General features: G+C 42.6%; 2 protein-coding genes across 8 annotated transcripts in view; both read right to left on the bottom strand.

Moving 5' to 3' along the window:
- Positions 1-138: 138 nt before the first annotated feature.
- Positions 139-13455, bottom strand: TEKT2 (tektin 2). 3 transcript variants are annotated; one of them, XM_039511176.1, is made up of 10 exons: positions 13449-13455; positions 10310-10486; positions 6413-6538; positions 5198-5403; positions 4129-4272; positions 3162-3276; positions 2221-2328; positions 1642-1785; positions 1244-1323; positions 139-586 (listed from the first exon to the last, which is right to left on the bottom strand). In XM_039511176.1, exons 2-10 carry the CDS (start codon positions 10463-10465, stop codon positions 373-375), a joined length of 1293 nt encoding a protein of 430 aa, XP_039367110.1. In that variant the 5' UTR covers positions 10466-10486; positions 13449-13455; the 3' UTR covers positions 139-372. The 3 variants fall into 3 exon arrangements, with proteins under 3 accessions (XP_039367110.1, XP_039367109.1, XP_039367111.1); XM_039511175.1 differs by lacking the exon at positions 13449-13455 and adding an exon at positions 11555-11672; XM_039511177.1 differs by lacking the exon at positions 13449-13455 and adding an exon at positions 10642-10762.
- Positions 13456-14140: 685 nt separating this feature from the next.
- The window catches only part of LOC120389071 (protein argonaute-3), a 61648-nt gene continuing 48321 nt past the window's right edge, over positions 14141-27467 (bottom strand). For all 5 annotated transcript variants that reach the window (XR_005590747.1, XM_039511250.1, XM_039511252.1 and 2 more), the window contains one exon: positions 14141-27064. Coding sequence is in view for 4 of the 5 variants with exons in the window: in XM_039511250.1 (XP_039367184.1) it covers positions 26956-27064 (109 nt within the window). In the remaining variant the exon portion in view is untranslated. The remainder of the gene's footprint in view (positions 27065-27467) is intronic.

The raw sequence follows: 27467 nt of genomic DNA, 5'->3' as shown, positions 1-27467 counted from the left end.
CTGTCAGCACAGTAAGAAGATCTGGAGAGGTACCACGGTTACACAGTTCCTTTTCAGAGCACAGTCCCGCACTTTAAAGAACTTAAAACACCAGAGAGCCCACATGGATTCAATCATTGTAAAACGCTTCCAACGCTGTCAGATGACAAGTGCTCTTGGGGACAGACTTTATTGTTTATAATGCTCCTTGGAGTGCAAGAAGCTACACAAATCATGCAAGGGGACAGACAGACAGTTATAAAACAATTTAGGGGGCAGGAGAATAACATTGATCTAACACAACACAGATGTCAGCTTTCTCTGGTACAGAACTGAGTCTCTAGGAGTTTTATCTTCAGGGTGGCTCCATTGCCCAATGCTGTTCCCAGTGGATTAAGCCAGCTCCAGCTGCCTGCTCTTCAGGGGGGAGAGGGTACGGTTAGTGGTTCGGTTGAAGGTGTCAACCTCTGGCACAAATTTCTCAGCGGGCACTGTGAGTTTTCTCCTGCTGTCCATGCACTTGTTGTCCAGCATCAGGGAGTTTGCTTTGTAGCCCATATCAGTTTGGATGCGGTACAGGTGTTTATAGAGAGCGTCTAGGGCATCCCTGGGAAAAGCAGAAGTTAGGGAGTCAGGGGTGCATCTGCGCCACTGAACTTGCCTCCTGTCATTGAGGACAAATAATCAGCTTTCTGCTCTCTCACCACAACAAAAATCAGCACAGCTTTTGCCTTTGCCTTCAAGCTAACGCACACCAGAGCTACAGGGGAAGTTCCTGGCACGTTGTACTTTATTGCTCAGGTCTCTTTAATAGCAAGCCCACATGCTGCTGCTGGAATGCAGCTCACAAGAGACACGACCATGGGAACCTAACAAACCCAAGGCAGCATTTCTATTTCTATTTCCCCCCACCCTTCAATAATTTTGTAAGTGTAGTCACCCCACCCCACACCAGCTCTGCCAATCCTGACCTGCAGCTCCCCGTGCTGCCCGCTCCGGAGCTCCCCCTAATGAGGCACCCTGTTTCTGACCTCAGACTTGTAGACTTTAAGGTCAGAAGGGACCATTATGATCATCTAAGTCTGACCTCCTGCACTGCAGTGCCCCCTGCTGTCCACTCTGGAGCTCCCCACACAGCTCCAATGAAGCACCCTGTTTCTGAGCAGGGAGTGCTGCAGGTCAGAACGTTACAAAGCCTTCTGGTGCTTGTTAACATCATTATTCTGTCTTGGATGGGTAATTCCCAAACCACGTAGGAACATACTGTGACTGCGCAAGCTTCTGCTTCAGGGCGGCGATGGTGCCTTCCAGCTGATGGACCTCATCAGTCAACCCATACTGCACCTACGAGTCAGGAACAGGCCATAAGGGTTAGCAGAGCCGGTACTGGTTTTTGCTAGTTGCTATGGTTCCCCCAAGTCCCCTTCCCTTTGCCCACCTCCCCACTTTGTTTCTATGCTTTAACTCACACCGTGTGGTGGATTCCTTTTTATTCATCTTTTAGTCTCCATTCAGTCCACACCTAAACATGTCTGATCATTTCGGAGCCACTGAAGCTCTATCTAGGGTTCCACCCTCATAACCTCAAATCCCTCACGGTCAACAGGAATGCCAGGTTAGTATCCATCCCACCCCACCCCCAGCCTACAGGATCATCTGTACCTGATCCCAACACAGCTCCATGTTGGGGCGGTAAGTCCGGGTCTCCAGGCGAGTGTGTGCGAGTTTCAGATCCCACATTTTCTTCCTGAGATCTTCCTCAAGGCGTCGGATGTCCTCTTCCATCTCAGCAATTTCCTCTAAGGTCTGAGGATTAACACACACAGCACAAGGGATTATTCCCATCTTGCACTTACAGCTGTCCAGTTTAGTAAGGGTGCACTCAAAGTGGGTACTCTGGAAATTCCCATGAGATCTAGATAGGGAACCAGCTGTGCTCAAGAAGGCTCCAGGTTTTCTGGGGTTTTACCAGGCTGGAAATGGTTTTTAAACAAGGACTAAAGGACTTCTGCTCAAATAGGGTTAAACACAGCTTGCTCAGTTTGTGTGGACCAGGCATCACTGTGCCTGGGAGTGGATGTACCAAGAGGTTTCCATCAGAAATGCCTCTTGCACTGGGGTGTGCTGAACCGCAGCAAGGAAGCATTTCATGCCATCAGTGTTACTTGCAAGAGATACGCTCTGAAGATAGAATCTCACTCAAGGGCGCTTGGCAGTGAAGAAAACAAGCCAGAAATTTACGTTCTTCTCCTGCCATTTCAGCTCGTCGTAGGCTTTTTCAAACTCCCGGATCCTCTTCCGCAAGGCGAACTCCGTGGCCACCCGCTGAGCTTCCAGCTCGTTGTTTGTCTAGAGAGACAACAGGTTGAAGGTTGTGCATGTGCCTCTAGGAGGTGTCTCCCCGGCACTGTTAAAGCAATTACTCTGCTCCCTCCATAACACACAGCCCTCACTTTCAGGGCCTTGCATGACCTCAGCTTTCTTCTGCCCATTCCCATGCTCCTCTACAGTCTCCCTGTGCCCTTCATCACCCCAACGCTCATTATTATTTGTCTGGTCAAAACACCCAGAAGCCAACTGCGCTAGGGGCTGTACAGAGACAGAACCAACAGACAGTCCCAGCTGCCCCCAAAGAAGAGAGAGATGCAGAGATAGGCAGACAGAGGAGTATAAGGAAACAATAACTCAGTTACTGGGGCCTTCTCAACAGCGCCCCCTATGCCTGGAACTGCCTCCTGGCACATCCCCCAACGTTTCAACAGACCTCCGCCTCGTCTTCCAAAACCACTTCTACCCATATCCTTCCTACACCGCTCTCCGTGCCAGACTGTTCCGAGTCTGTGTTCTGCTCGTTGGGGCAAGGCAGACGCCCTGTGAGATCAGTAGAGAGCTGCGAAATGCTCATGATGCCAAGGAATAATCTAGTGAGGCACGTTTGCCTTTTTTAAAATCACTATTCAGGAAACAGCAGTCATCTGACAGCCAAAGGAAACTTCCCTTCCCACAAACCAGCAGCACCACATACCCCAAAAGGCACAGCGTAACCCCCGCCTGTTTCTAAGCTGCGAAGCAGGCTGCATTCACCCAGCCATCCCCACTGGGGAACACATGACTTACCACCCGGCTTAACATCTATTAACGGCACCGATGGCTTCTGCATCGGTGATGGCTGATTCATTTACCTGAGCAATGGTGAGCGCTATTGCTTCCCGCAGCTCAGTGGAGGCTTTCATTTCCGCCTCTGCTCGGTCTTTGTTGTACTGGCTGTACTGGTCCCACTGCTGAGGCGTTGTTGATCTAGAATGCCAAGAGCGCCCAACAGGACAGGCTGTTTAAACTCATGCCTTGGGCAATAAGCTGAGTGACTGCAAGAGAGAGCTTGGAAGAAACCTCTCCATGCCAAGGTGGAAAAGCTTTCTACAATTGCAAAGAGACTCAGATTTCAAGGCCAGATGGGACCGCTGTGATCATCCTCTGACCTGCTGCACAACACAGACCAGGGAATCACACCTGGGGATTCCTGCATCGAGCCCAACATCTTTTGAGATATCCAAACATTGATTGAAAGGCTCCAAAAGATGGAGAATTTACCCCATCCCTTGGGTATTCTGATCATTACCTTCACTGTGAAACCAGCATGGTCTAGTGGTTACAACAGGGGACAGGAGGCAGGTCTCCTGGTTTCTCACCACAAGTCTGTCATTGACTTGCTGGGACACTTTGGATGATTCTCTTCCCCCTCTGTGCCTCAGTTTCCCCTTCTATAAAATGGGGATGCTATTACGTCACATCACAAGGATGTTGTGAGGCTCGCGTGTGCCCACAAAGAGCTTTGAAACACTCATGTGGAGGGAGGGTGCTTGGGAAGGACCAATGGTTATTGGTAACAACAATCACTGGGAGTATGGAGAAAGGGAGGGATTGCTTCTCTAAGTACCGTATCTGATATCACTCATTGCTAGCAGCAGAGCCAGTAAGACAGCTCTGAATCCAGCTCTTGGTGTTTTAAACTCTAGGCCAGGCTGTCTGCTAATTGAGTCAGTTATTTCCACGAGGCACCAGAAACTCAAGAGTCCCAAGTCTTTCCAGCATCAGCATGAAGGTTAAAACAGCCTGGGTTTGGCCACAAGGAGGCTGGTTTTCCCTTACCCAGTTGGGACCCGAGTTGGATTGACCTTGAACGAGATGTTGGGAGAGTTGACGTTGAGGGAGGAACAGACCCGGTCTATCTCCAGTGCTTCCATTTTCCCCCGGTGATCGAAGTTGAGCTGCTGGCGTGCTTCCTGCAAGAGGCTGCCAAAGAAGGAGTAGGATAAGCTGCATTTGTCCCTGTCAGCAGGCTGAAAAAGGTGTTAGATTTTCACTGTCTGTTCCACTATCTCCTTGGCAGACCGAGCAGATACTGTAAACCTGGCTCAGACATGGGCTGCCAGACAGACACAGCTCCTCGTCCATCCGAAGTTACAGAGACAGTGAGTCAGAGACCAGCCGTCCAACTGCTCTAAAATCGGTTCACTTTTTCAAAGCTTTCTTGGGAACCGTGGGGGCTAGAGACTTGATTGGGCTTTTTTTAAAATAAATAAATGGTGAGATTCTATAGCACCAGGCTGGCCCTGTGGGACCCTCCACGGGGACCACCCTTACTCTGTGGTGCAGCTCTAGCTGCCCCTTGAACCAGCTGCCCACGTGTGCCTGAAGTTCAGTGACTTGTAAGGCAGTGACCCAGCAGGGCATAGCACCCAGCAGGCTGGGCACTGCAGGGTAAGGTTTTGAAAGAGGCTTGTGCTTTGGGGCATGAGATGCCTTCGAGAGGCCTGGATTTTCAGGAAGTGCTAAGCCCCCTCCTTTGAGAATCAGGTACCTGCCAGGTGTCTCAAGTTGGGACCCCAAAACCACTAGGCAAAAGCTCAGGCCCACCCTTTAGCTGCCACACTTGTTCCCTCCCCTTCCCTTGTTTCATAAATGCCACGATTCCAGCAGCACTTCCAATATTAGCTCTTAACGGGCCCATTCTGGCACAGGACGCTATGGGGCATCGCCATGAGACGCTGACACGTGTAACACTGCCTGTGTCGCCGCAGAGCATGCTCTCTGCTCGGACGCTGGCCAGTCCAGAGGCAGGGGTGCCCCCTTATAGCCCAAAGCCCCATACAGAGAGAGACGATTTGGAGTCACCGGCGTGGGGGGGAACCACCCCGAGCTTGGCTGCTCGACTCACCAGAGCTGCTCAAAGGCCTCGCTCACTTTCTGCTGCAGATCTCTCTTGGCTCCGTCGATCACCTCCACCTCCTTGTGCAGCTCGTCCTCCACGGGGTCCTTCACCACGTCAATGACTCGGCGGCTCTCCCGAAGTGTCAAGCACTCAATTGCCACGTCCAAAGGCAAGTTCTTGGCCTGCAGTGCACGTTCCGCTGCCTCCTTCATCTGGTGGGGAGAAGGCAGCTCGGATTAGGGATGCGGTCCCGTCTTTGGGGAATGCTTGCACCTGTTCCCGTCGTGATGGCCTCCTCCTAGCCACCTCTGGAAGCAGCTTTTAAACCTTGTAGCGAGTGGCTCACTGCTGCAGTCTACTGGGTGCAATGTGCTCCAGCTGCCTGCCTCTGTCTATAGGGCCTGCAGTTCAGAGGCTAAGCTAGCAGCTATGGTCACACTCAACTATCTCACAGGGTTTTTGCAGCGAAAGGATCAGAGAGACTTCTCCCCATTGGAGACCACAAAGTCCGATGGGACCAGAAATGCTTTCCCATTTGCAGTTAATCACAGCTCTGGCATTATGCCTTTCGTTAAGGACCTCTGAGCACTTTGCAAATAGTCTGGCCCACCACTATGGGAGCTCGATCCCCATTTCACAAATGGGAAAACACAGGCACAAGAGAATGCAGCTTGCCTGTGATCCCGCAACGGGTCACTGGCAATGCACAGGAGAAACACACAAAATAGATTTAGCCTTTATGAAAACTGTGCTCAATACAGAGACACAAACTCCTGATTCTAACGGTAAAAAAGATGCCAACTTTAAATTTAATTTAAAAGAGGTGTCAAATAAAGACAACTTTAATTATTCTTGCCTAAAATTGTTGAGCTCCTAAATTAATATTTTTAAAAACCCACTTATTATTCCCTTTTTTTTTATTTTAGTGTTTAATGTATTGGTATGTTCCCCCCCAGAGCTTTAGAAAAAGAGAGGACAGACTATATGAAACACACAGCACTATGCATTGCCTCAATTCAGATGGGAACTGAAGCTAGTGGGTTTGTTTTCCTGAAAGCAATTTAAGGCCCTGATCCTGCACTGAGCTCAGAGCACTGGTGCCAAGCCCCACAAAGGAGTCGGTCCATGCACAGCTCATTGCAGAATCAGGGCCTTAGTTGTTTAAAGTCACACGTATTAAGAGCATATGTTGAGTTTAAGCCATCTGTCTTCCCAACGTACTTTGGCTAAGGCATCAATTTCAGTGTCTATGTCTGTGAGGCATTTGTCCAAGGTCTCCTTCCATCTGTTCACACTGTCGATACGTTCAGCGAGTCGTGTTCTGTTGTCATGCTCATCCCATTGTGTCTGGAATTAGAAGAGACACCGTTTCCATTTTAATGTTTGTAGCTGAAATTGTGACGACTGAGGGTGCATTTCACCACGTGACAGGGGCCTGCTTATTCATTGCCCTGCATTTTTTACCAGTGCAAAGTCCTACCATTTGTTTTGGTAGCACAGTATATGACACCTAATGCACTAATGTAAATAACTACACAAGATACATCACAAGAGCATCAAACCTAGAGTCCCCATTATAATATTTGCACACCTACAAATCAGTGCGTATGGATGATTTCACCTCCTGTAAGCTGTCGTTTATTAATTGTGCCAAGGACTTCTCTAAAAGCAAGACTAGGCTGGTCTTCCAGAAGCAACAATCCCAATGGGGAATACAAGATAGATTTATTCACGGAGTTCCTAGGGTGCTGCAAAAACTTACACAAAGACCTTGAAGCATTAGACGAAGGTAAATAGCACGTCAGGGGACATTGCAAATCTATTTTAGAATAGAAGATCAACTGCCATTTGCAGTTATAACCCACGTTTATACTGCAGCCTTAGTTTTGTTTTTTTTTATACAAGTCCAAAGATAAAGAGAGGGGCAGTGGGGAGGACACAAGCATACAGAAAGCAGCGGGCAACTTCGAAGAGCCCAGGGTGTGGCCGTTATTAGACATGCACAGTAGCTGCTTCTGAAGCTGTGCAGAGCAAGGGTTTCCGCTGAGGGCCAGCAATCTTCTCACAGCTCAGCTAATCGGAGCTCAGAGGGAAAAGGTTCCAAAGAGGGGAGCTGGAGATAGATGTGTGGACTCCACAGCTGATCAGTGCAGGACGAATCATAGAATTGTAGAACTAGAAGGGACCTTGCGAGGTATCTAGTCCAGTCCCCTGCACTCAAGGAAGGACTAAGCATTATCTAGACCATCCCTGACAGGTGTTTGTCCAACCTGCTCTTAAAAATCTCCAGTGACAGAGATTCCACAACCTCCCTGGGCAACTTATTCCGGTGCTTCACCACCCTGAGAGTTAGGAAGTTTTTCCTATTGTCCAACATAAACAAAGAGACGTATCCGCAGTGAGGGCTGCGTCCCAGTAACTGCACCACTTGGGATCCAGGCTGCAGATTCCCAATCCAGCTGGAAACTGAGGAGACAGCTGAGTATTGGCTTGGGAACTGTAATTGCTGCTGAGTCCACAGAGCTGTCTCCAGCTCCCCCTATAAAAGGTCCGTCAAACCTCACACTGAAATATATGGAACAGCAGCAAAATGGAGAAATCTGTACAAAGAACCCCTACAGGTTTACTGGCGAATAGCATTTGTCTAAAAGTTGTTCCTAATTTATTCCACACACGCTATTTACAATGAGGGGGTTTGTGTATTAAATGTTTGGTTTGTTTACTAAGGAATTGTCTCTCTTTGCAGCTGACTGGGAACTGTTAACACCTGCATTCCAGGTTATGTATAGTATAGCTCTGAGGTTTAACGCAGTGTTAATACCTTTGGGGGGGATGTTGGGGGGAGACTGTGACTTGTGCTTCAGTAGAGAGAGGAGCTGGAGAGCAGGAAAAGGAGAGTGTAGCAGTTACATTATCTCATCACCCCTCTTGCCTTTTACACATTTACTGCTCTCTATAAATAACCCCCAGTGTCAGTTACTTTGCCGTATCCGATTGTGCCTTAAATTCCGTCTGTGAGCTTCCACCTTGTAACCGGTGTGCCAATCGTTGTCAATTAGTTTGGTGGTTTTCATTATGTAGGTACCTGCCCAACTGGGAAGGGGACTAAGCCATAACATGGCTCTCTGGCCTAGCAATAGGATTCTTACATATGGTGCCAGTGGGTCTCCAGTCCAAATGCCATGGAAGGCCCAGCAGCAAAGCGCAGATTCACAGAGTAAGGCCTGAAGGTCCCATTGTGATCATTTAGTCCAATCTCCTGCCCCATGCAAGCCAAATAACTTCCCCCAAAAACTTCAGCATCAAGCCTATGACTTCTGTTTGAGCCATAGGAGATTGTGAAAGACACCCAGACTTACAGAGTCAGATTCCAAGGCCAGAAGGGACCACTGTGGTCATGCAGTTTGACATCCTATACAATACAGGCCAGAGGAAGTCCCCAAAATAATTCCTTTTGAACTATCAGCCACATCTTTTTAAAAAATCCACTCGATTTAAAAATTGCCAGTGATGGAGAATTAACCACAGCCCTTGGTTAATCCTTCTAGTGGTTAATTACTCACTGTTCAAACCATGAGCCTTATTTCCAGTCTGGATTTGTGTAGCCTCAACTTCCCGCTGTTGGATCTTTCCAGTCTGAAGAGTCCATTGACAAATATTTGTTGCCCAGGAACAAATTTAAAGACTGAAAGTGATGGAGAATCCACCAGCTCCCTAGGTAAGTTGTTCCAGTCGTTAGTGAAGGAGCTCAGACTAAATGATTGGTATGGTCCCTTTTGGCTTTAAAAACGGAATAAATGAGCTAGGAGATATGAGTAGTTAAATCACAGCAAAGAACTTAGGCCATGTCTACACTAGCGAGCCTACAGCAGCACAGCTGCACTCGCGTAGCCGCTCTGTGTCGACAGGAGAGCACTCGTCTGTCGACATCATAAAACCACCTCCATGAGCAGCAGTAGCCGCTCTCCTGCCAACATAGCGCTGTGCACACAACCACTGATACTGGCAAAATTTAGGTCGCTCAGGGGTGTGTTTTTTTCACATTCCTGAGCGACATATTTTGCCAACCTAAGTGCTAGTGTAGAAGTGGCCTTACTCAACAAAGCGAGATTGGGATTTTCTCAGATTCATTCATTCAAAGTTTGACAATTTCACACAAGTTTTGTTCACCCTGCGCCTTGCTATTCAGATTCCAAAACCTAAGCTCTGTTCTTATGAGGAGAGGCTGAGGAAACTGGGATTGTTTAGTCTGCAGAAGAGAAGAATGAGGGGGGATTTGATAGCTGCTTTCAACTACCTGAAAGGGGGTTCCAAAGAGGATGGATCTAGACTGTTCTCAGTGGTAGAAGATGACAGAACAAGGAGTAATGGTCTCAAGTTGCAGAGGGGGAGGTTTAGCTTGGACATTAGGAAAAACTTTTTCACTAGGAGGCTGGTGAAGCACTGGAATGGGTTACCTAGGGAGGTGGTGGAATCTCCTTCCTTAGAGGTTTTTAAGGTCAGGCTTGACAAAGCCCTGGCTGGGATGATTTAGTTGGGTTTGGTCCTGCTTTGAGCAGGGGGTTGGACTAGATGACCTCCTGAGGTCCCTTCCAACCCTGATTTTCTATGATTCTATGCTCAGCTGTGATTGGTCACAGGTCAGATGGTACGGTTTCTATCCCATGACTTGATGAAAGTAGCTGTTCTGATCAGATTTCTGGAATGAATGTGCACAGAAGTGAATTTAAAAACTTTCCAGGATATTCAATCCAGTTTTGCTGGTAAAACTTGATCTGACAATATGTTTGCAGAAGGTGAACACAGAATGGGTGAGAGCATGACCAAATCAAATTAGCTTATAAGTTACAACTAATTTTATTGGAAGATTATTTTCACCCCCAGCATTCAACCTGGCTTTGCTAATTTCACACTAAACAATCACTTCCAAACAACCCTCCATCACTACTGGCATAGGTCCGCCTCAGTGATCTGAAGGTTGAAAAAAGGACAAACTTCCCCATTCCAACCCCATTCAGCCAGCCAGATCTTTAACATCCCTCCATCCTCCTCCCCCACCCAAATCCCCAAACCTGTTTTTACAAACAAAAAGGGGAGTGAAACAGCTGGGAAGCCCACCTGGTTGTTAGTTTCATTACGGAGAGTCCTGGCTTCCTGCCTGATCTGATGGGAAGCAGAACGCTGACGCTCAGCGTTCGTAGAGATGAGGTTAGCGTTGGTATGCCAGTCTGGGACTGAAAATCTCTGTCCTGGCTTCACACTCAGCGTGGCCATGTCACCAAGGTCAGCGGCTCGCTACAGCAGAGATATGGAGAAACAAGGAATAGCCTGGCTGCCCTGGCCGCTGCAGCCATCCGAATGCCCTTACAGGTTGGAAAGCACAGAAAAGGACAGGACAAGCTTCCCGACCACAACCATCCCCTCTTGACACTGTGCCTTCTTGGGACTACCTGGTGATGAGCCGGTACGTCCTTGGCCTCCTTGGCTCATCAGGCAACCTCCCCCAGCTGCTGATCTGGGGACACAGTCAGCCCCAGCAGTGATCTTCCCTGTGATATTTAACATGCTGCGTCTCTGTGATTCTCCTTCAGAAGGTGATTTAATAAAGTCTGTTCCACTCATGCTTCACCCGCCCAGGAGACCTGATGCTGCACCTACTCTGCAGAAGCAGAGCAGGATTGTAGTCACCCTCTTCAATACAGAGGTGCAGCCCTGCAAAGGCGACAGCTCTTCACACATGATGTTCAGCCTGGATGGGAGCAGTGCCTGTCTGCAGAGACTCTAGGTCCCAAAGAACAGAGGGCACCCACTCCAGATGTAAATGGAGCATTACATGCTGGGGACTAATCTCTGGACGCAGAAACTCAAAGATTATGGGGACATGTGCCACTGAGGGCCGGCTTTGGCTCTGCATTCTGCCATTGACCACAAGCAGCTTGTTCATCTAACGCCAGTGGGGCTTCTTCCGCAAGGATGAAAAGCAAGATTCGTAATAAAACCACATTGGGTGCGGGGGAATTGTGCTATTCCTTGAGCAGGGGAGGGAAGAGTCCACACAAAGGCCTCAGAGCTGCAGGACAGGTTGGAGGGGCTCAAATTATAGTGAAAACCCCAGAGAAAGGCAGGAGGCGGCTTCACACTGTCTGGGCTGAGAGGTTAGTGCTACAGTCAAGGAACACAGAAGGGAGGTTGGTCACACACACACACACACACGTTGTTAACCAAGCACAAACCTGTACAGCTGAAGTACAAGGCCTGAGAAGTCTGACACACTGCACAAAGCCCAGCTCCTGAATCCCCTCCACTCCCCAGCAAGGCCATGGCACCTGGCTCCTCACACTGAATCAAGTCAGAGCAACTTACCACCTTCCTTCCTTGACTCCGGAGTTTCTGCCTCCCACTGCTGAGTGGTTGGTTGTGTATGGGTTTTTTTTTTTTTTGTATTAGTGGTTGCTAAGCATGCTTTGGAGGGTTGCCTGGCAACCATCCTCACCAGGAGCCAATCAGAGGCTTTTTCCCTTTGTTTACAGGGAATGAGAGCCATAGCAACAAGGGGATGTAAGGAGAGAAGGGCCTCAGTGCTTCAGGCCCAACTGTTTGGGATCTGGGATTGCAGGAGAAAGCGGCAGGTGGGATCTGGTGCAACTCAGAGGTTCTGGGTGGGGTTGGTGAGAGGATAGCAAGGAGTCCGGGGAAGGGGACATCATCTGAGAAAGTAGAGACCTCAGATTCAGGTGCACCAGGGAAAGCTCACTTACAGAAAAGCCTTAGGAAATACCACAGTGACTATAGGTTGTGGGGAAGAACGGAGATTACTGAGTTTGGACCGCAATTCCTGGGTACTGATTTTAAATCCTACCGAGACGTGTAATAAAAAGATCCCATATTTTCAACATTTATCAGGCAAACGTTTTGTGAAATCTGGATACAAGAAACCTCTATCTAGACCTTTAACCACATTTGAGGAGTTGACCCAGGAGCAAGCTGGAACAAAATGTAATTTCTAAGATATATACAATTTTGATTGAAAAAAATGTTAAGAAAACAACCCAGACGAAAAGCTGGGAGAGGGATTTGGACAAAAACTGATCTGGATGAGTGGATCTCTGTATTGGGAAGGGGATATACATCTTCAAGTTGTGTAGCTCAAAACGAAACTATATATTACTGTATAGATGGCATTTGACTCCAGTTAATATTCATCCTATTTTTGATACTAAAGAGGTGCTATGCTGGAGGGGTTGGCAAGGAAAGGAGAATGTACTTACGCACGTGGCGGTTGTGTCCAGGAATTGAATGCTTTGGAGAGGAAGCTATTAAAGAACACTCATCTGATGATAAAATGCCAGCTTCCTAGCAATCCTCTGACCTGTTTACTTAATGTTCCAGTGAAGGATTTACATTTTAAAAGAGAATGACATGTTAATTTATTTATTTTTTTTTTTATTGTATTGCACATTATTGGAAAAATGTGACTTCTTCTATGGAACTGCGGTCTAGTAAAATAGGGACAGTCCTTCTAATGGGAAAACTTTCACACCAAGATCGTACACAAGAGAAGTGCCAAATGAGGCTCGGTATTTAGAAATGTGGTCACCCTTTTTAGCACACTCAAAAGGATGGCTCCCCAGCTAACAAGCCAGAATCTTTAGCCTAGTTCTTTGAACATTCACCTGATCCTGAATAAGTAATAAGTAACGTACGATATGTACTAATGTTGTACGTTAACATTTGATCGTAACTTTGCCTTAAAAAAAGTTTAAAAACCCCATGGTCTTACTTTTGAAAACTGTCCCTACACCGTACTTGGGTGTGGCTGTAGCCGACACTGCGGCTGCCTATACTGAAGTCTTAGGCGCAGACTAGGCCTTCGTCTCCTCTCTGTAGACATAAGTCTGCTGGGTTCAGTGAATGGTGGAGCAACCAGGTTCTTTGGGGCAGGGACCATCTTTTTGTTCTGTATTTGTACAGCCCCTGGCACAAAAGGGTTCTGCTCCATTACTGGGGCTCCTAGGTGTAACAGCAATACAAATGAATAACTTCTCTCCTCAAGCCCTCCTGCAGCAGGAATGTTTTCATGGTGTCGCTGGAGAGCTATGAGGAAGGCCATTGCTGCATGATCTGCCTAAGTCACTGCACATCAGAAAGCTGTCGTGTAGGTGGGGTAAGGTGAAAAGGAAAAGCAGCATCTAGTTCATCTTTCTGTGTTCAGCCTATCCATAGTGCTGACAGCACTTTCCCCTCCCCTTGTTCCGACCACCTTCCTTCCCTGAATCGCTGCACTCAGGGTCCCCTCTTTTTCCATACAAAGTTCAGATTTCCCCTCCCCTTCAAAGCTCTTCCCAGCTCTGCTCCTGCCCACCTCTTCCCTCACAAATGTCTAAACCTCCCTCCCACTCTAGATGCTCCCATGTCTCTTCTCACTTCACTCCCTTTGCCTGCCCCCACTTCAGACACTGTGTCACCTTCCCAAACATTTCTAGAAAGACCTGGTCCTAAAAGGTACCAGTGATAACACTAACAGCCACTTCATGCCTTTAGGTTCTACACAGAAGGGATTTTGTATAGCGTGTGTGGATAGGCTAGAAATCAGGATCAGGGATCCATTGTGCTAGGTTCTGTACAAAAGACATGGTCCTTGTTGCAAGGAGCTCCTTGCAAGAAAAGACGTGTTAATCTGATTTGAAAAAAGTGACAGCACTGAAAAACTGAAGACTTCAATTCCTTATTGATTACAATTTTGAGTACTCTTAAAACGGATAACATTTATTTATTCAATACTAGGATTCCTTCCAACCATCTACCCCTACTTCTAATACCCCTTCTCCCCCCCACAAATGATGCTGGTTAGGTAAAATCTGCTTTCTAATTCTGTAATTCATTGTCTCCATACTTCCTAACATGTTGGAAGATTTGACAAAATAAACTGAGTTATGGACACAAGAACAGTGAAGTTTGGAGCAAAGCTTTTTTTTTATTGCAGTTATTAGTGAAAGTTACACTTCAAACTGAAGCAAAGCGACACTAAAACCAATAAAAAATTTTTAAAAAGGTAAAAACAAACACAACATAGAGTCCTTCCAGTATAGAGAATGGCAGAAAGAGAGGAGTGGAATCTGTCACAGAAAACTTTGGTGACAGTTTTGGCTCAGAAAGAGTTTCATGACTGAATTTCACAATGCAAGTATTGTGAGCGACAGAAGGTTAAACAAAAAATCAAAAACTTGTCCTTTTAATCTCAACCACAGACATAATACATTTCTGCAAAAGACAATGATTTAACCGAAGGTACAACATTCACCACTGAAAATCTGCACACAAGCATTTTACTTTCAGAACCTTGCTTGCTTTCTATTCACCTCTTATTCTGAGCCTTCAGCTGACACCATAATACATAACTGGGTATTCAGCACATGCATAAACAGTGCCAAAAAACTCTGATATCATCACCATACCCCCATACCATTTTATTAGTTTGTGGAGAAATTATTTAAATTGCCAATTTATGCACATTTCAATTTTATATCGACTTAAGGATGTCTTATAATTCCAGCTATTTTTATTGAATAGCACTGCATAAAAAGTTAGAGGAGTCTGAAAGTAAAATCACATTCTCTCTGACAAAGGTTTGGCAGTCATGTTTAGTATTCCCTCAAGATATCATCTGGTCCTATGTCCTTTCAGATTCACAGACGTTTTGGAAAAAAACTAAAATAATGCAAGTATTAAAATAAGGTTAAATAGTACATTACATGCATTTCAAAACAAAATTTAGTCTTCAAATGATTATGGTAGGTTTACAATATACCCAACTTGATTTTATTTTTTTAAAGCCAAAAGAAAGATCTAATGACTTTATGTATATTCTATACCATTCTAGAGAGATTACAGGTGGCTAGCAGAGGGAAGTAATAGTGGGACAGAAGTTATGTCATGATATTTTACTGTGCTGGGAAAAAAAGCGAAAGTTGTGATAGGTAGAAAATTTTGGCAAGAACAGTTTGGAAAAAGGAAAGGGGGAGGGGACACTGCTTCTGGTTAGCATTACATTTCAAAACCATACTAACACATATCAACTCCCTCCCACCCCAAATAGTTGCAGCCCACATCCGCAATACAAATAGGCACACGCGGTCAAGATGGTTAAAAAGTAAAAATAAAAAAGCTTTTACCAATGCATTTGTCATCCGCCTACAATCTATTTTGTGCAATGTTTCAAATCGCAACTCTGTTTTTTTCTTGAGATAACTGCCTTTTTCTTTTAAAAATAGGCATTGTCTTTGTGGTTAGAACACATTCTATTTCTTGCATAAAGCAATGGTAGCACCAAAACAGAAGGGAGCAGTTAACAGCAAATCAGGAAGAGGAAGAGTGTGTGTGTGACACATAAATGTACAAGAGAATCCCAAGCCACTGGAAAGGTCTGTTAAAAAACAACCACCCTTTATTCCAAAAAGGAATTCCAAGTAGTACAATTATTCTCTTTATTTAAGTACACAGTATTATAGACATGTAACATTTATATATACACACACCACTGCTTCCAGTAGCCTTATACCTAAACATGTGTTGATTAGTAATAACCTTCAAGGTGCACACTATGCCACATAATTTGCCGTTCTCTGAAGACATGTTAATAGCCATATTGGCCCATAACTGATCTCTACACATGGAGCTGGGGGGGCAAGGGAGAGGAGAGACTGATTCCCGGCTCAAGTAGGCACACTCATGCTCGCGGTCATTGAGCTAGCATGTGAAAAACAGTACACAGCCCTAGGGTCAAGCAGGTTTGTACTCTGGGCTACTATCAATGCTACACTACTATTTTTAGTGCACTAGCTCAATGAGAGTTAGCACAAACATGTCACCTCAAACTGAGAATCATGCCCCCAGCTCCAAGTATAGACATAGCCAATGACTACATATTACAATGAAACCTTTGAAGTAATGCCTGACAGACAATGCTCATAGCTATGCCAACCACCCCCAGAGCCCTGTGGTACTGAGCAGCCACCACTTTCCCACACCGAATGCCAGTGCTATTTATCCATGAGCAGTCCATGCTGGAAAGCCTAACTGTTCACACCAAGGGAAATAAGAATCTCCCTGTCAAATGAATCTACACCCTGTGAGCCCAAAACTCATTTTTTCACCTGACATGTGAAACAAGAGAGCCAAATGACTAAGTCAGTACTGCTAATCATATGGGAGAACCCTGCTCAGTGAATGCCAGCAACAGAAGATTGGTTTTTATCAGTACAGTTACTGTACCCAGAGGCTATACATTTAAAATCGTTACGGTCTGCAGAACTGAGCTGAAATGTAATATTTTAAGGAGCAGCACTTATCTTCAGGTAAACATTTAACAAAGCCAGAGTCAACGCTGCAAAGCTTCACTTGGACAAATGAGTACACTTTCCTCATTAACACAAACTGTGTCCAAACACAGTGAAACCTACAACCAAGGTGAAAAGGGTTATATTAGGGTCCACAAAACAGAACAGCCCAATGAAGCCAACATTCAGCCAAGTTACCTGACATCAAAAGGCTAAACTGTCTTCCTTCTAATAGCCTTCCTATCACTTAATGAAATCTTTCAATGTCACTTTACTTGCCTGGCACAGCAGCCCTAACCTTTCCATGTTTTTAATTTACCACGTGACCACAGAATTTCAAAAACCTTCTTCAAATCTGGCACTATCCACCTCTCCAATGAAAAACTGACTGGCTGATATGCCAAAATGAACAGAACCTTGTACAACCTGTATTTTCTATTGTAAAGAACTGGGTGTTTGAACAGATTATTTATTTTTTAAAGAGACTTCCACAGTTGGGGAAATGTAGGCAAAAAACCATGTTTACTGGCCAATAATTCTATATTTTGCTATACTTGCAAATCTGTGTTTACATAGACTTTTCCCTCTTACTGACCACCTTGCAACAAAAAACAATCCGGTTGTCAGAAAAATGCCAGGTACAAAGTCAGTATTATAGACCAGTACTGCTGTCTTTCCCAACGGGGTAACTCCCAGAGCAGATAAGAAGTGTGCACAAAGACCACAACTTGGGTCCATGGCACGACCCCTAGAGCAGGCAGATGGGAGAAACGTTAAACAAAATACAGGACTGATAAATGGAGATGAAAATTTACAAAAGATTATTAAATTATTAATACACGTAAATTGAGGTCTTCTATAGCATTACTCATCTTCAAAACATGTATACATAGTCCTCACAAAACAGTGTGAGGTATTATCCACATTTTACAGATGGTGAAACTGAGGCAGAGTGACTAACCCAGAGACACACAGGGAGTTCATGTCACAGCAAGAATTTGAATTCTGGAGTGCCATGCCGCCGTCTCAAAATTGTTTCAGTATGGTCCATCTGAAACTTTCCCTCTGCATTCTGAAAATCCACCTTCACAGCAGCTTCAGCTCTAAAAACTAGCATCCAGAACTCAATGGTGAAATAGGTACAGATAAGCGCTTTTGCACAGCATGTAGTATACACAGATCTGCTCTATATTAGTACCTTGGCATAGAAGTGAAGGTACTTTTCTTCTCACGTCACTTTGCTAAAACCTTTCACACCCAAGACATTACAAAATTCTTTATACAGACCAACTCCACTTCCGCTGCTGGCAAAATAATTTTTGCAGAGATAACAGTGCCATCAAATTTTCACCAAAAGGATTCCACTTAAATCAGGCCAGTTCATTGCTCTCCTACATTCATTATACCACATTCTTAAATGTCCCTCACAGTTGCCAGGAAAAAAACAGCCAGACTCCAAAAAAAAAAAATCAAGCTAATGTGTGAATGGTGCAGATGCACTGTAAATAGTGCAGACACCACTGGATGGCAATTTTTAAGTAAAGGCAGGTGAGGCTATTCTGAATAGGCACAGAAAGGGAGACTAACATCTAGGTTAAATTTTGTAGACGAAACTGCTAATCTACTATTGAACTATGCATGTTAGATATCATTACTACTTAAAAACTAGTTCAAAAAGGTACCTGAAAGGGTAACAAACTCTATAAATTCATGCGTAATCCCATTCAGAGTGCACATTCCTTAACAAAGAAGGGACATGAACATTTTAAAATATGAGCATTGTAACAGTGGGCTAAGGAAAATGAAAGAAGGATCTCAGTTTTAAGTTAAGCGCATGAAAATCTTAACCACAGCATATCAATTATTTGGGAATGCTGCAAGTGTAAATTGTCTTCCAGCTTCTGTTCTTGATCAGAAAAAGGCAAAATGCCTGCTGGGTACTCAATATCAGCTCAAATAATTCCTGCAAGACAAAACGTTTCAAGTGTGCTCAAATCACCTTTTGAGATTTCTACCAATTCCCTCAAGAACCAGAGCAGAATGCAGCTTACCCTACTAACTTCTGTTTAAACCCTTCCTGGGTTTCTCTATTAGCAGCTGCTTCACCACAAACCATCACTCATTGCCTTAACACTCACTAGTCCAATAACTAAACCCTTGTTTTCCAAAGGGTAACAAGATTGTTGCAGATAGAAATGGATATTCCACGTGGGCACAGTATGGTGAGTGAATTTGTTTTAGGGAAAAGGGAAGGTATGTTAAAAGCTGAACATGAGCAACACCAGTTGCAATGCCATGGAAGATGAACACTGCGACTGCTCTGTCTCTGGATGGCTGTGCACACTGCAGTAGCAGCTGCTGAAGACTGTGGCCAACAACCTACAACAGTAATTCAATTTTATGGTCTTACCCATTAAATCTTTTGGCTGTTTGGTTTCAAATAGCACCAATGTATTGGATTTTAACTAAGTATTTAAAGTAGCAGTGTTTAGGTAAAAGCAAAATAAAAATGTTTTTTATAATTTTACATTCAAATGTACAGCGCCTAAGGGCATAGCTTCTCTGCATGCTTATGTGGTAGCGGGAACACAGACACTTATTTGAGAAAAAAAAAAAAGCTTTTTTCCCCTCCTGTGGTTGTTTTTAAAGTGGCCAAATGCAAGCAGCTTTTCCTTTTGGTGAACTAAATATGAAAATACAAGTTCACAAGGTTCTGAGCTGCACATCGTTCGTGCAGAAACCTTAGCTTTTCATTGCTTACGCTGTTTTAAATATAAACACTAATTTCCCCCTTGCATTGCTTTTTACAGCTCTCTGTTGTTGGTTTGATGCAACTGTCATCACTGCCATCTGTTCTCTACTTCAGTAATACAGGAAAGAAAAGTGACAGATTCCTGACATATAATTCAGTCAGTTTGGTTTAATCATTCACCCCAGCACAACAGACTACGAACAATACAATTTATTCCAGAAAATGTTCACTCACCAAATCTCAGCAAGGAGAATGAATTAAAACTAGATATATGCACTAGATTATTTTTCCTACTGAAAATATTTCATGAGAGAGTCTGCACCATCAGCAATTTTTCAGTTTAAGCTTAAACTGGATGTTTTAAAACATCACACACTTGCCGCTGAGTAATACAGATCTACTGTAATTACATACATATGCCACACTACATCTTAATCCAGGTAAGACTGATTAATAAGGGCTTGTGCCCAATAAAAACAATATCACCAAATTTAAATTATTAAGTCTCTTTAGACTTTTGTAGCCATATTTACAAAGTATGGAAAGCAAAGAGGACAAGAACTGAAATCTTATTGGATTTCAACAACTTCTGGATTGGTTAAAAGGCATATGAAATTGGCTATGAGCAACGGAAAAAAAGATGCAGGGTCTACCTTTGCATGAAAAAAAAAAAAAGATGGAACAGGAATTTTTGGTCCTTTTCAATCAGTAAAATAAAGGTATGGCTGTTACTAACGGGACAAAAGTAAGGTAGTTTTGGCCCTGAATTTAGGTTTTGTGGAATAATCTTTAATAAAACCTAAACAATAAATGCTTTCAGGAATTTAAGATTTAAAAGAGAAAAGAGTTTAGGTTGAATCACTGCAGAGGGAAGTTTAAATGCCAATATTGCTCTGACTATAAAGTTACTATAAACCAATTAATTTCTTTGTCTAAGTTGAATCAGAAGCAACAGACAGCAAAAAGAGAAAAATAAATTAGATCTTTAAAATTAATTTTATAACCCACATTAAGTAATAAGTATTTTTAATTACGGATTAACCTGACAGTGCTTTTTTTCCCCTGAAGACCTAAAAGTTCAAGCAAGGATCACTATCCTCACTTTACAATTTGAATAGCCTAATTACTTGAATTTAAGTGAGCAATTCCAAATTAATATGTGAAATAAAGGTGCTGACACTGCTTAATCATACTAGAAATATTGATAGACTTACTGAATAAACCAACTCCAGCAAATCTGCCACTTATCAGTAGAAATGGGAGTCTTTTGTTAATGTTTCTGACTCTTGAAAACATCTTGCTTAATATCAAGAGACCATTATTCTCAGATTATCTAGAAATATGTTTTACATGTTATTAAAGACCAGTACTGGATTTACAGTAAAACTGAACACAGAAAAGGGCACGTCAGAATTCTAAATCAAATCCAGCTACCGATGTAGTCTGTTTTATGTCCTGATCACTTCATTTCATTCAGTTTCTCCTCAATCATTAGTAAAGTTATGATTTCACAAAGAAAAAAAGACACCTAGAAACAACTCCCTCCTTAAAAAAAAAAGTGTTATAAAGCAACATTTAGACCAAACATGAAACTACAAGCTGCACACAAATTACCAATAAATATAAGGAAACACCACAATAAAGGACAAACCTCATCTTTAAAAAAAAAATATTTTAACTGCTATTAAGGCATTACAAAAATGAAAGTTGTGTGTATATTTTTGCAGGCATGTGCAAGCACATTACAGTGAAATCAAGGCAGAACTTTGCTATTATTATTACTTTATGCAGCATTACAAGGTTACTGAGGTGCAGTGTTTATTAGTCTAGTCGACAACTTTTCCTGACTGGAGGAATGCTCACCAAAGTCATCAGGGGCTCCACAACATCTTTCAGCCCAGTGAAAACAGGGCACCAACAATCATCCAAACATGTTTACCACTTAGATTATCAAAAGTCCCTATTAAGTCATCAGAAGTTCACTTAACATGTAAACATTACTCTCTTAAAATACAGGTTGTGTGAAGTCTGCTCACAGTAGGATATACTATCTCATAAGCCCTCAGAGAATTTTACTTCATCTCTGTGAACCTGCTTCATCTCCAAAAATGAGGACATGTCCTTTGATCATCTATGATCCCATTTAAATATTAACTACACCACTGCCTGAAGTGTCCTGTGCTATTTCTCCCCCTTTCCTCCACCCCACCCCATGCATCCTCCTAAAATAGGAAGTGGTTAGTTACATTAAATAAAATCCAAACTACTTCAAGCCTACAAGTTGAATTTGGTGATCGTTCCTCAATACCTTTCCCTCCTTCTGAATACATCCTTCCTTAGTTATTCTTGGTCCTGACTCAGAAACTGCTGCTTGAACTTACATAAAATGATACCAAACACTTGGCATTTTCAATAATTTCTCTCAAATTTTCAGCCATGTACAATTTGAACATAAAAATCTACAGCACCATCTTCTGAAAAGGCACTTTCTGAGGACTGTCTAGCTTTAAAAAAAAATAAAAATTGCTCCAAGTTTTAACAGTGGAACTTCTTTGCTTTAACAGGACACTACAATAAACTACCCATGTTAGGATGAGGGGATCTCAGACAGAATTCTAACAGTCAGGGGCACATGGCTGGAAAGGTGATTGGTATGGGTCTCTCCACCAACTCCCTAGTTTCTGTAACAGTGATGTTTTTGTTGGTTTGCTTCTTTGCAAACCTTCACCTACCCTCCACCCACACTGCTTCCCATGGGTGCCTTTGGCTGCTCAGGCCACAAACTAATTTTAAACCTCAGTGCTTTAGCGATTGTATTCTTGGGACTCTGCTAGATAGGTAAAACATAGGGTCCTGTACACATCAGATTCACACCTCACAACTATTGTAAAGTTACGAAGATTTTCTACTAGTAGAAAACACTGAGATTAGCGTTCACTTGAACCTTAATAATCTTTTTCATTTTTACAAAAATAATATATCTGAGTGAATTGGCTAAGTGAAGTTTTTATAATTAAAAGATGTGCCAAAACACAAATGGTATCCCATACACAATGTCAGATTCAAGTACTATCTTTGGGTAGAAAGTAAGCAAGGAATATTTGTCCCTTTGACATCTACATGGATTTTCTATCTGATAAAATTAACTGGCCAGTGGCAGCCACATTTACTCCACAACACTGCAGCTGCCTGAGCATTTGTCTGGCATGAAAAGAAACTTCAAGATGACCATTTGGAAATGAAAAGTTATGGTTTCAATGTATATAATCAGAGCTTCTTTGATTCCTCAGTTACGAAAAGTGCTTTGAGAAAGGTTATATCCCATCAGTTCACAAAACTGAGAACATATCAAAGGTGGACAAGTCTCAAGTTTTGAGTAAAATGTAAATCCAGAAAGGCCTCATCCTTTTGAAACTGAAGAAATTGGAGCTTGGAAATTTCACACTATTGTGCACTCGAGCCCTAGTAGAAAAACAAACAAGCAGCTAGGATGTGTACAGAGCATGATTATTCATCTAATGTCCTGTGCCTAAACATTGATCGGACAAGTACCTGCACAAAAAGAAGAAATGGAAACAATTTAGGACCAATGGCATCTTGAAAGAATTTGACTGACAGCCTTCAGGAATCCATTTCAACTTGAAAGCTGTTACAAGGGCTAAACTACCTTCTAAAAGCATCCCAAAATGAATCCTAGGGAGATAACCTTTGCATAATTTCATCTAAATGGTTTAACATTTGACAGCCATCTAACAATCCTGAGTAAAATGGCCACAGTGGAAGTGCCCCACAAATCAAAGCTGCATTGTTTGAGTGGAGTTGTCAGTCGTGCTGTTAGCAGATGCTGCAAGAGTTTAACGATTCAAACTACTAAAAATTCTCAACCTCTTTCCAACGTTGGATCCACTAATCACTAGATCACATATTTAAAGTAATTGCCATTATCAAAAACCCTTCTGTTAAGCTTCAGAGAAGCACTATTTCTAGGACAGTGGTTCCTAAACATTGGTACATGTACCAGTATTGTTATTTCAGGTGTGTGTGGCTAGTATCCTTGGTTGCCCACCCCAAATTTTGTGCTGGGTGCCCAAGTGTATGCTCCCATTGTTTGGGAGGTTAGTGGCACTTGTTAGTACAAGGTAAGGTCTTAGTCTGGTGAACTGGTACAGTGTCTGAGAAGATTGGGAACCACTGTTTTAGACAGATGTATGCACAAATGAGGCCAATGTTTCCGCAAAATGGAACTGTCAGCCTTTGCCCACATCCCTGTTTGGGCTATATACAGAGTGCTCCTGGAAAGATAAAGGGATAATGTGTGGTGCACTCGAGATTTCTCTAAAAAGCACATAAAACTTGAGAAAATTTTCTTGAAAGGAGAGCAGGTACAAAAATAAAAAAATCCATATACTCCTGTGAAAATATACAGGAAACTGCCACCACAGATGAGGTACCATTTATCCCCCCACCCCCTAAACTGCAAACATCAAAATATATATAAGTCTTTAGACAAAGGAAGAATATCTGGCTATTTAATCTCAATTAAAATGACAGCACCCTTTGTTACACTTGATATTTCACACTGTTAATTTTCTTCTGAAAAACGAGATACCGCATCTAACTCTAAGCCTTGGTTCCTGCTCATCTCCTCATTTCCTAGTGCAGTAATTGTCCGTCTCCATTTAAATAAATATAGCAGCTACAGTATCATAAACGTGTGGCCCTCACAACGCCAGTAACTTGATATTGTAATACAAATATACGTATCGGCACTTTTGTAGACATTTGCAAAACTAAGAATATAGAGATTAAAACTCCCAGCTTCTCTTCACATGAAAACCAGTTACACTGGCCTGCTGAGCAAACATTTTTGAAGTCATTTCCCCAATGGATATTTTTTTTTATATTTTAAGTTTTTGGTGAAAGTAGCAAGCAAAGTAAGTAAAACTTTCAAATCAGACTGGAAACTGTATAGTGTCTTTAAAAGAAGAGTTAAAGGCCATATTTCTTTTTTAAAAAAGGGCTTTTCATCAAAATGCCAGTTCACAAAAAGTCCTTGTAAAGCAGATTTTTCTAAAAAAGCCCCTTCAATTTAAAAAAAATTAATCTAATGTAAAAAGCCTAACCTGGGCCTTTTATAAATGGTCAACTAGCTAGAGCTCTTCTAAGAGGAAACTGACAAGTTACAGAATAAAAGATGGAGAGATTTGTTTGGAAACCATCTTGCTCCAATCATTTCATTATATTGACCTCCCTGCAGCAGTTTTATTCAAAGGAGCTGAAAGATAAGTGCATGAAGCAGCCAGAGAACACTGGGACACTTCAGTTAGGAATCTGCAGTCCTACTGATGAATGAATAGAATCCTACTAACAATGAAAGAGACTCCTAAGAACTGGTTGGCTACATAGAGATCTGTTATAATAGTCCCCTTTTCTCCTGAGCCGCTAGGTACACTGCCTACCAGCATGACTATTTCCAGTGCAATTTTAACTCTGCAAAAAATCAGTTTCTTTGCATTATGTTTCTTGATATTGGGAGAAAAATATATATGTATATACACCAACTATTTAGTAAAGCGCTTTGAGACAGTGTTGTGAACAGCACTACATACATTTCAATACAATGTACAAATGCACAAAATACAGTACTTAGTTTTCTGGCAGAAATGGGGGAAATGCATGCCTGTTGAAGCAAAATGGGCTCAGATTTTAGGCTCAAAATACAGTAAATTGGCAAATATAGTGGATTACATGAGAATGACAAGAGACAAATGAGATACTTAAACCAACCAATTGGTTTTCGTGTGAAGAGCAGGTGGAGTTCAGAAGGGCTGGGATAACAGCAATGCCCATATAAACAATCTGCAGTATATATATACACATATATACTATGAACCAGTGCAAATAAAACAGTCAAAAATGCAGTTCACGAGGTTACAAAGTGCAAAACTCCCCGATGCCCAGATGTACTGAATACATGCTCATCTCTATCATCTTTAAAATACTTGTTTTAACTTTAAAGTGGAATGAACAAAAGTCCCATTAATGTTTTGTTTCACATTTCAGTGATTTAACTTGTTAAAATTATCCCAGCCCTCTTAATTTATTTGTAAAGTGAAATGAAGCCACCAACACCTTAATTTTAAAAGGAAAGCCACTTATAATGAAATAAGCAAAAATGCTTAAGAACTTCATTAACTTCTTAAGACATTTCTATGATTAATGTCAGCTACATTAAAGACAGCATCTGAAAACCTGGATCTTCAATGAAACGTCTTCAGTCTCTTAACCCCAAAATGTACACAATTCCTTTGTTAAATCAAAATACTGCATTGATTGCCAATATTAAAGCTTGCAGAATCCTAGAAGCATAGGTTTTGCTGTTCTTAGCTGGTTTGATTTAGAAAAGGAACATGTTTGACTCCTGATGACTATAAAACTTCCCTTTTGAAATTAAGGCTTTTACTTTGTCCTTTGAAAATTGTGGAGGTGTCCATTCTCCCACAGTTAGTGGTACAAACGCCGCTTTAATACAGCTAAACGGACACATTTTTCCTTTAGAACGGCTTATTGCACTAAAAGATAGCAAAAACAAGTTGTCAGTTTGTTTGTTTTTTTAAAATAAACATGGTTACATTTCTAAAAATAAAAATTGATGTTGCCCATATGTTCTGTAATAATTAAATTAAAGCATTATTATTCTAATAAATATAAAAGAAAGAAGCTAAACTTCAAAAACACACATATATATGAAATCACATTAAGGTGTGAGAGGCAGCAAGTAACCTAGCAAATAAAGACCTCAACTCTACAGTTTCGTTTCTGGTGTTTACTACGTGTAACCCCATAAAACAAGGAACATCTGATCTTGCATGAAGCTCAAAATATATTTACGACTTGCCAGATAGAGAATTAGTTGAAACTTCTGGACAAGGTAAAACAGCAGCTTTAGTAAACTCACCAGGGAGCAAGAAGAGTTTGGATCACTACTGCTGCACAGACACCACTAGATTTTTTAAAGGGAACTATTGGAGTTGAGGACTCCAAATCGTGAAGAAAGACACAAAGGCAGCAGTTGGCTAAATTATGTTCAGATTAATGGGCTAATGTGTGCAAAACCCTTCCCCTAATTTTTTCTAGTTAGTGCTGTACATTGAAATGTACTTGGATATGTTCCCATTCAAATGCTGATGGCAATATTGAGAGAAAGCCTCCTCAATGTGTTGGGGTAAAGACAAAAAGGCTATTTTTTGCACACTCCCCCCCTCAACAATCATTGTGATTGTTCCATAGGTTGTTTGTGTTTTTTTTAAACTACATCATTAACTTTTTTTTGCAAAGATAGTTGTGCTGCCGAGCAACTTGAGGTAAAGGCATAAAAGGGTTAGACTACAAGAAATAAAAAAAAGTAACTGATGACGACGGCACTTCCTACAGAAGACCGCCCCAAAAAAGCAGTTGGCTGGTTTCATATTGCATAATAGTGCTGTGTTCCTCAATGAAGTAAACAATCCTTCACGTGTCAATTTAAGGATTAGCCCCTTGCCCCTGCACAGTGTCGGCTTCAGCATGATCGGAGGCGCACCCCATAAACTGACCCTACCGGAAACATACATTGTATGTGGCTTAATTTTTCAGTTCTTCCTTTCAGTGAGTATGCGCCGATTTTATTGATTTATTTAAGCGAAGTACATGGTGCGTAAGGTGTCTTGGTGAATCTGTACAGCCTTAGCAAGGGCCTGTGGGTCTCTCCCATTGCTTTGTCCTGAAACATGGCTTCCTTCAGCACTGCAAGACAAAGTGAGAAATATTAAAACTAGCAGAAACTCTTTCAATTTGAATTGCCATAGTTTACCAGCACTGCATTATTTCAACACTCGAGAAGGGAATGTGACAATTTCTTTGAGCAGAGTACGGTGAGAACTCCTGGGTTCTACTCAGCTTTCTCAGCAACTTCATGGCTTTTGGCAAGTCCCTTCACCTCTGTAGCTCACATAGCCCATCCATAAAATGGGTATACTACTTCTTACCCTGCCTGGTGCTTTTCAGGCTTAATATTTGTAAAACACTTTGAAACCTTAAAATGAAAGGAATTAGACAAGTGCAAAGCATTATTACCACTCGCCTCATTCACGGCAGTATTTCTGGTTTCAGGATTAGAACTTTAATGCACGTGAGTGTTTTGGCCCAT

This window comes from Mauremys reevesii, linkage group 23 (assembly GCF_016161935.1).
Source record: "Mauremys reevesii isolate NIE-2019 linkage group 23, ASM1616193v1, whole genome shotgun sequence".
NCBI classification, from domain to species: Eukaryota; Metazoa; Chordata; order Testudines; family Geoemydidae; genus Mauremys; species Mauremys reevesii.
The sequence above is the reverse complement of the archived record's forward strand: the minus strand, read 5'-3'. Positions and strand labels throughout refer to the sequence as shown.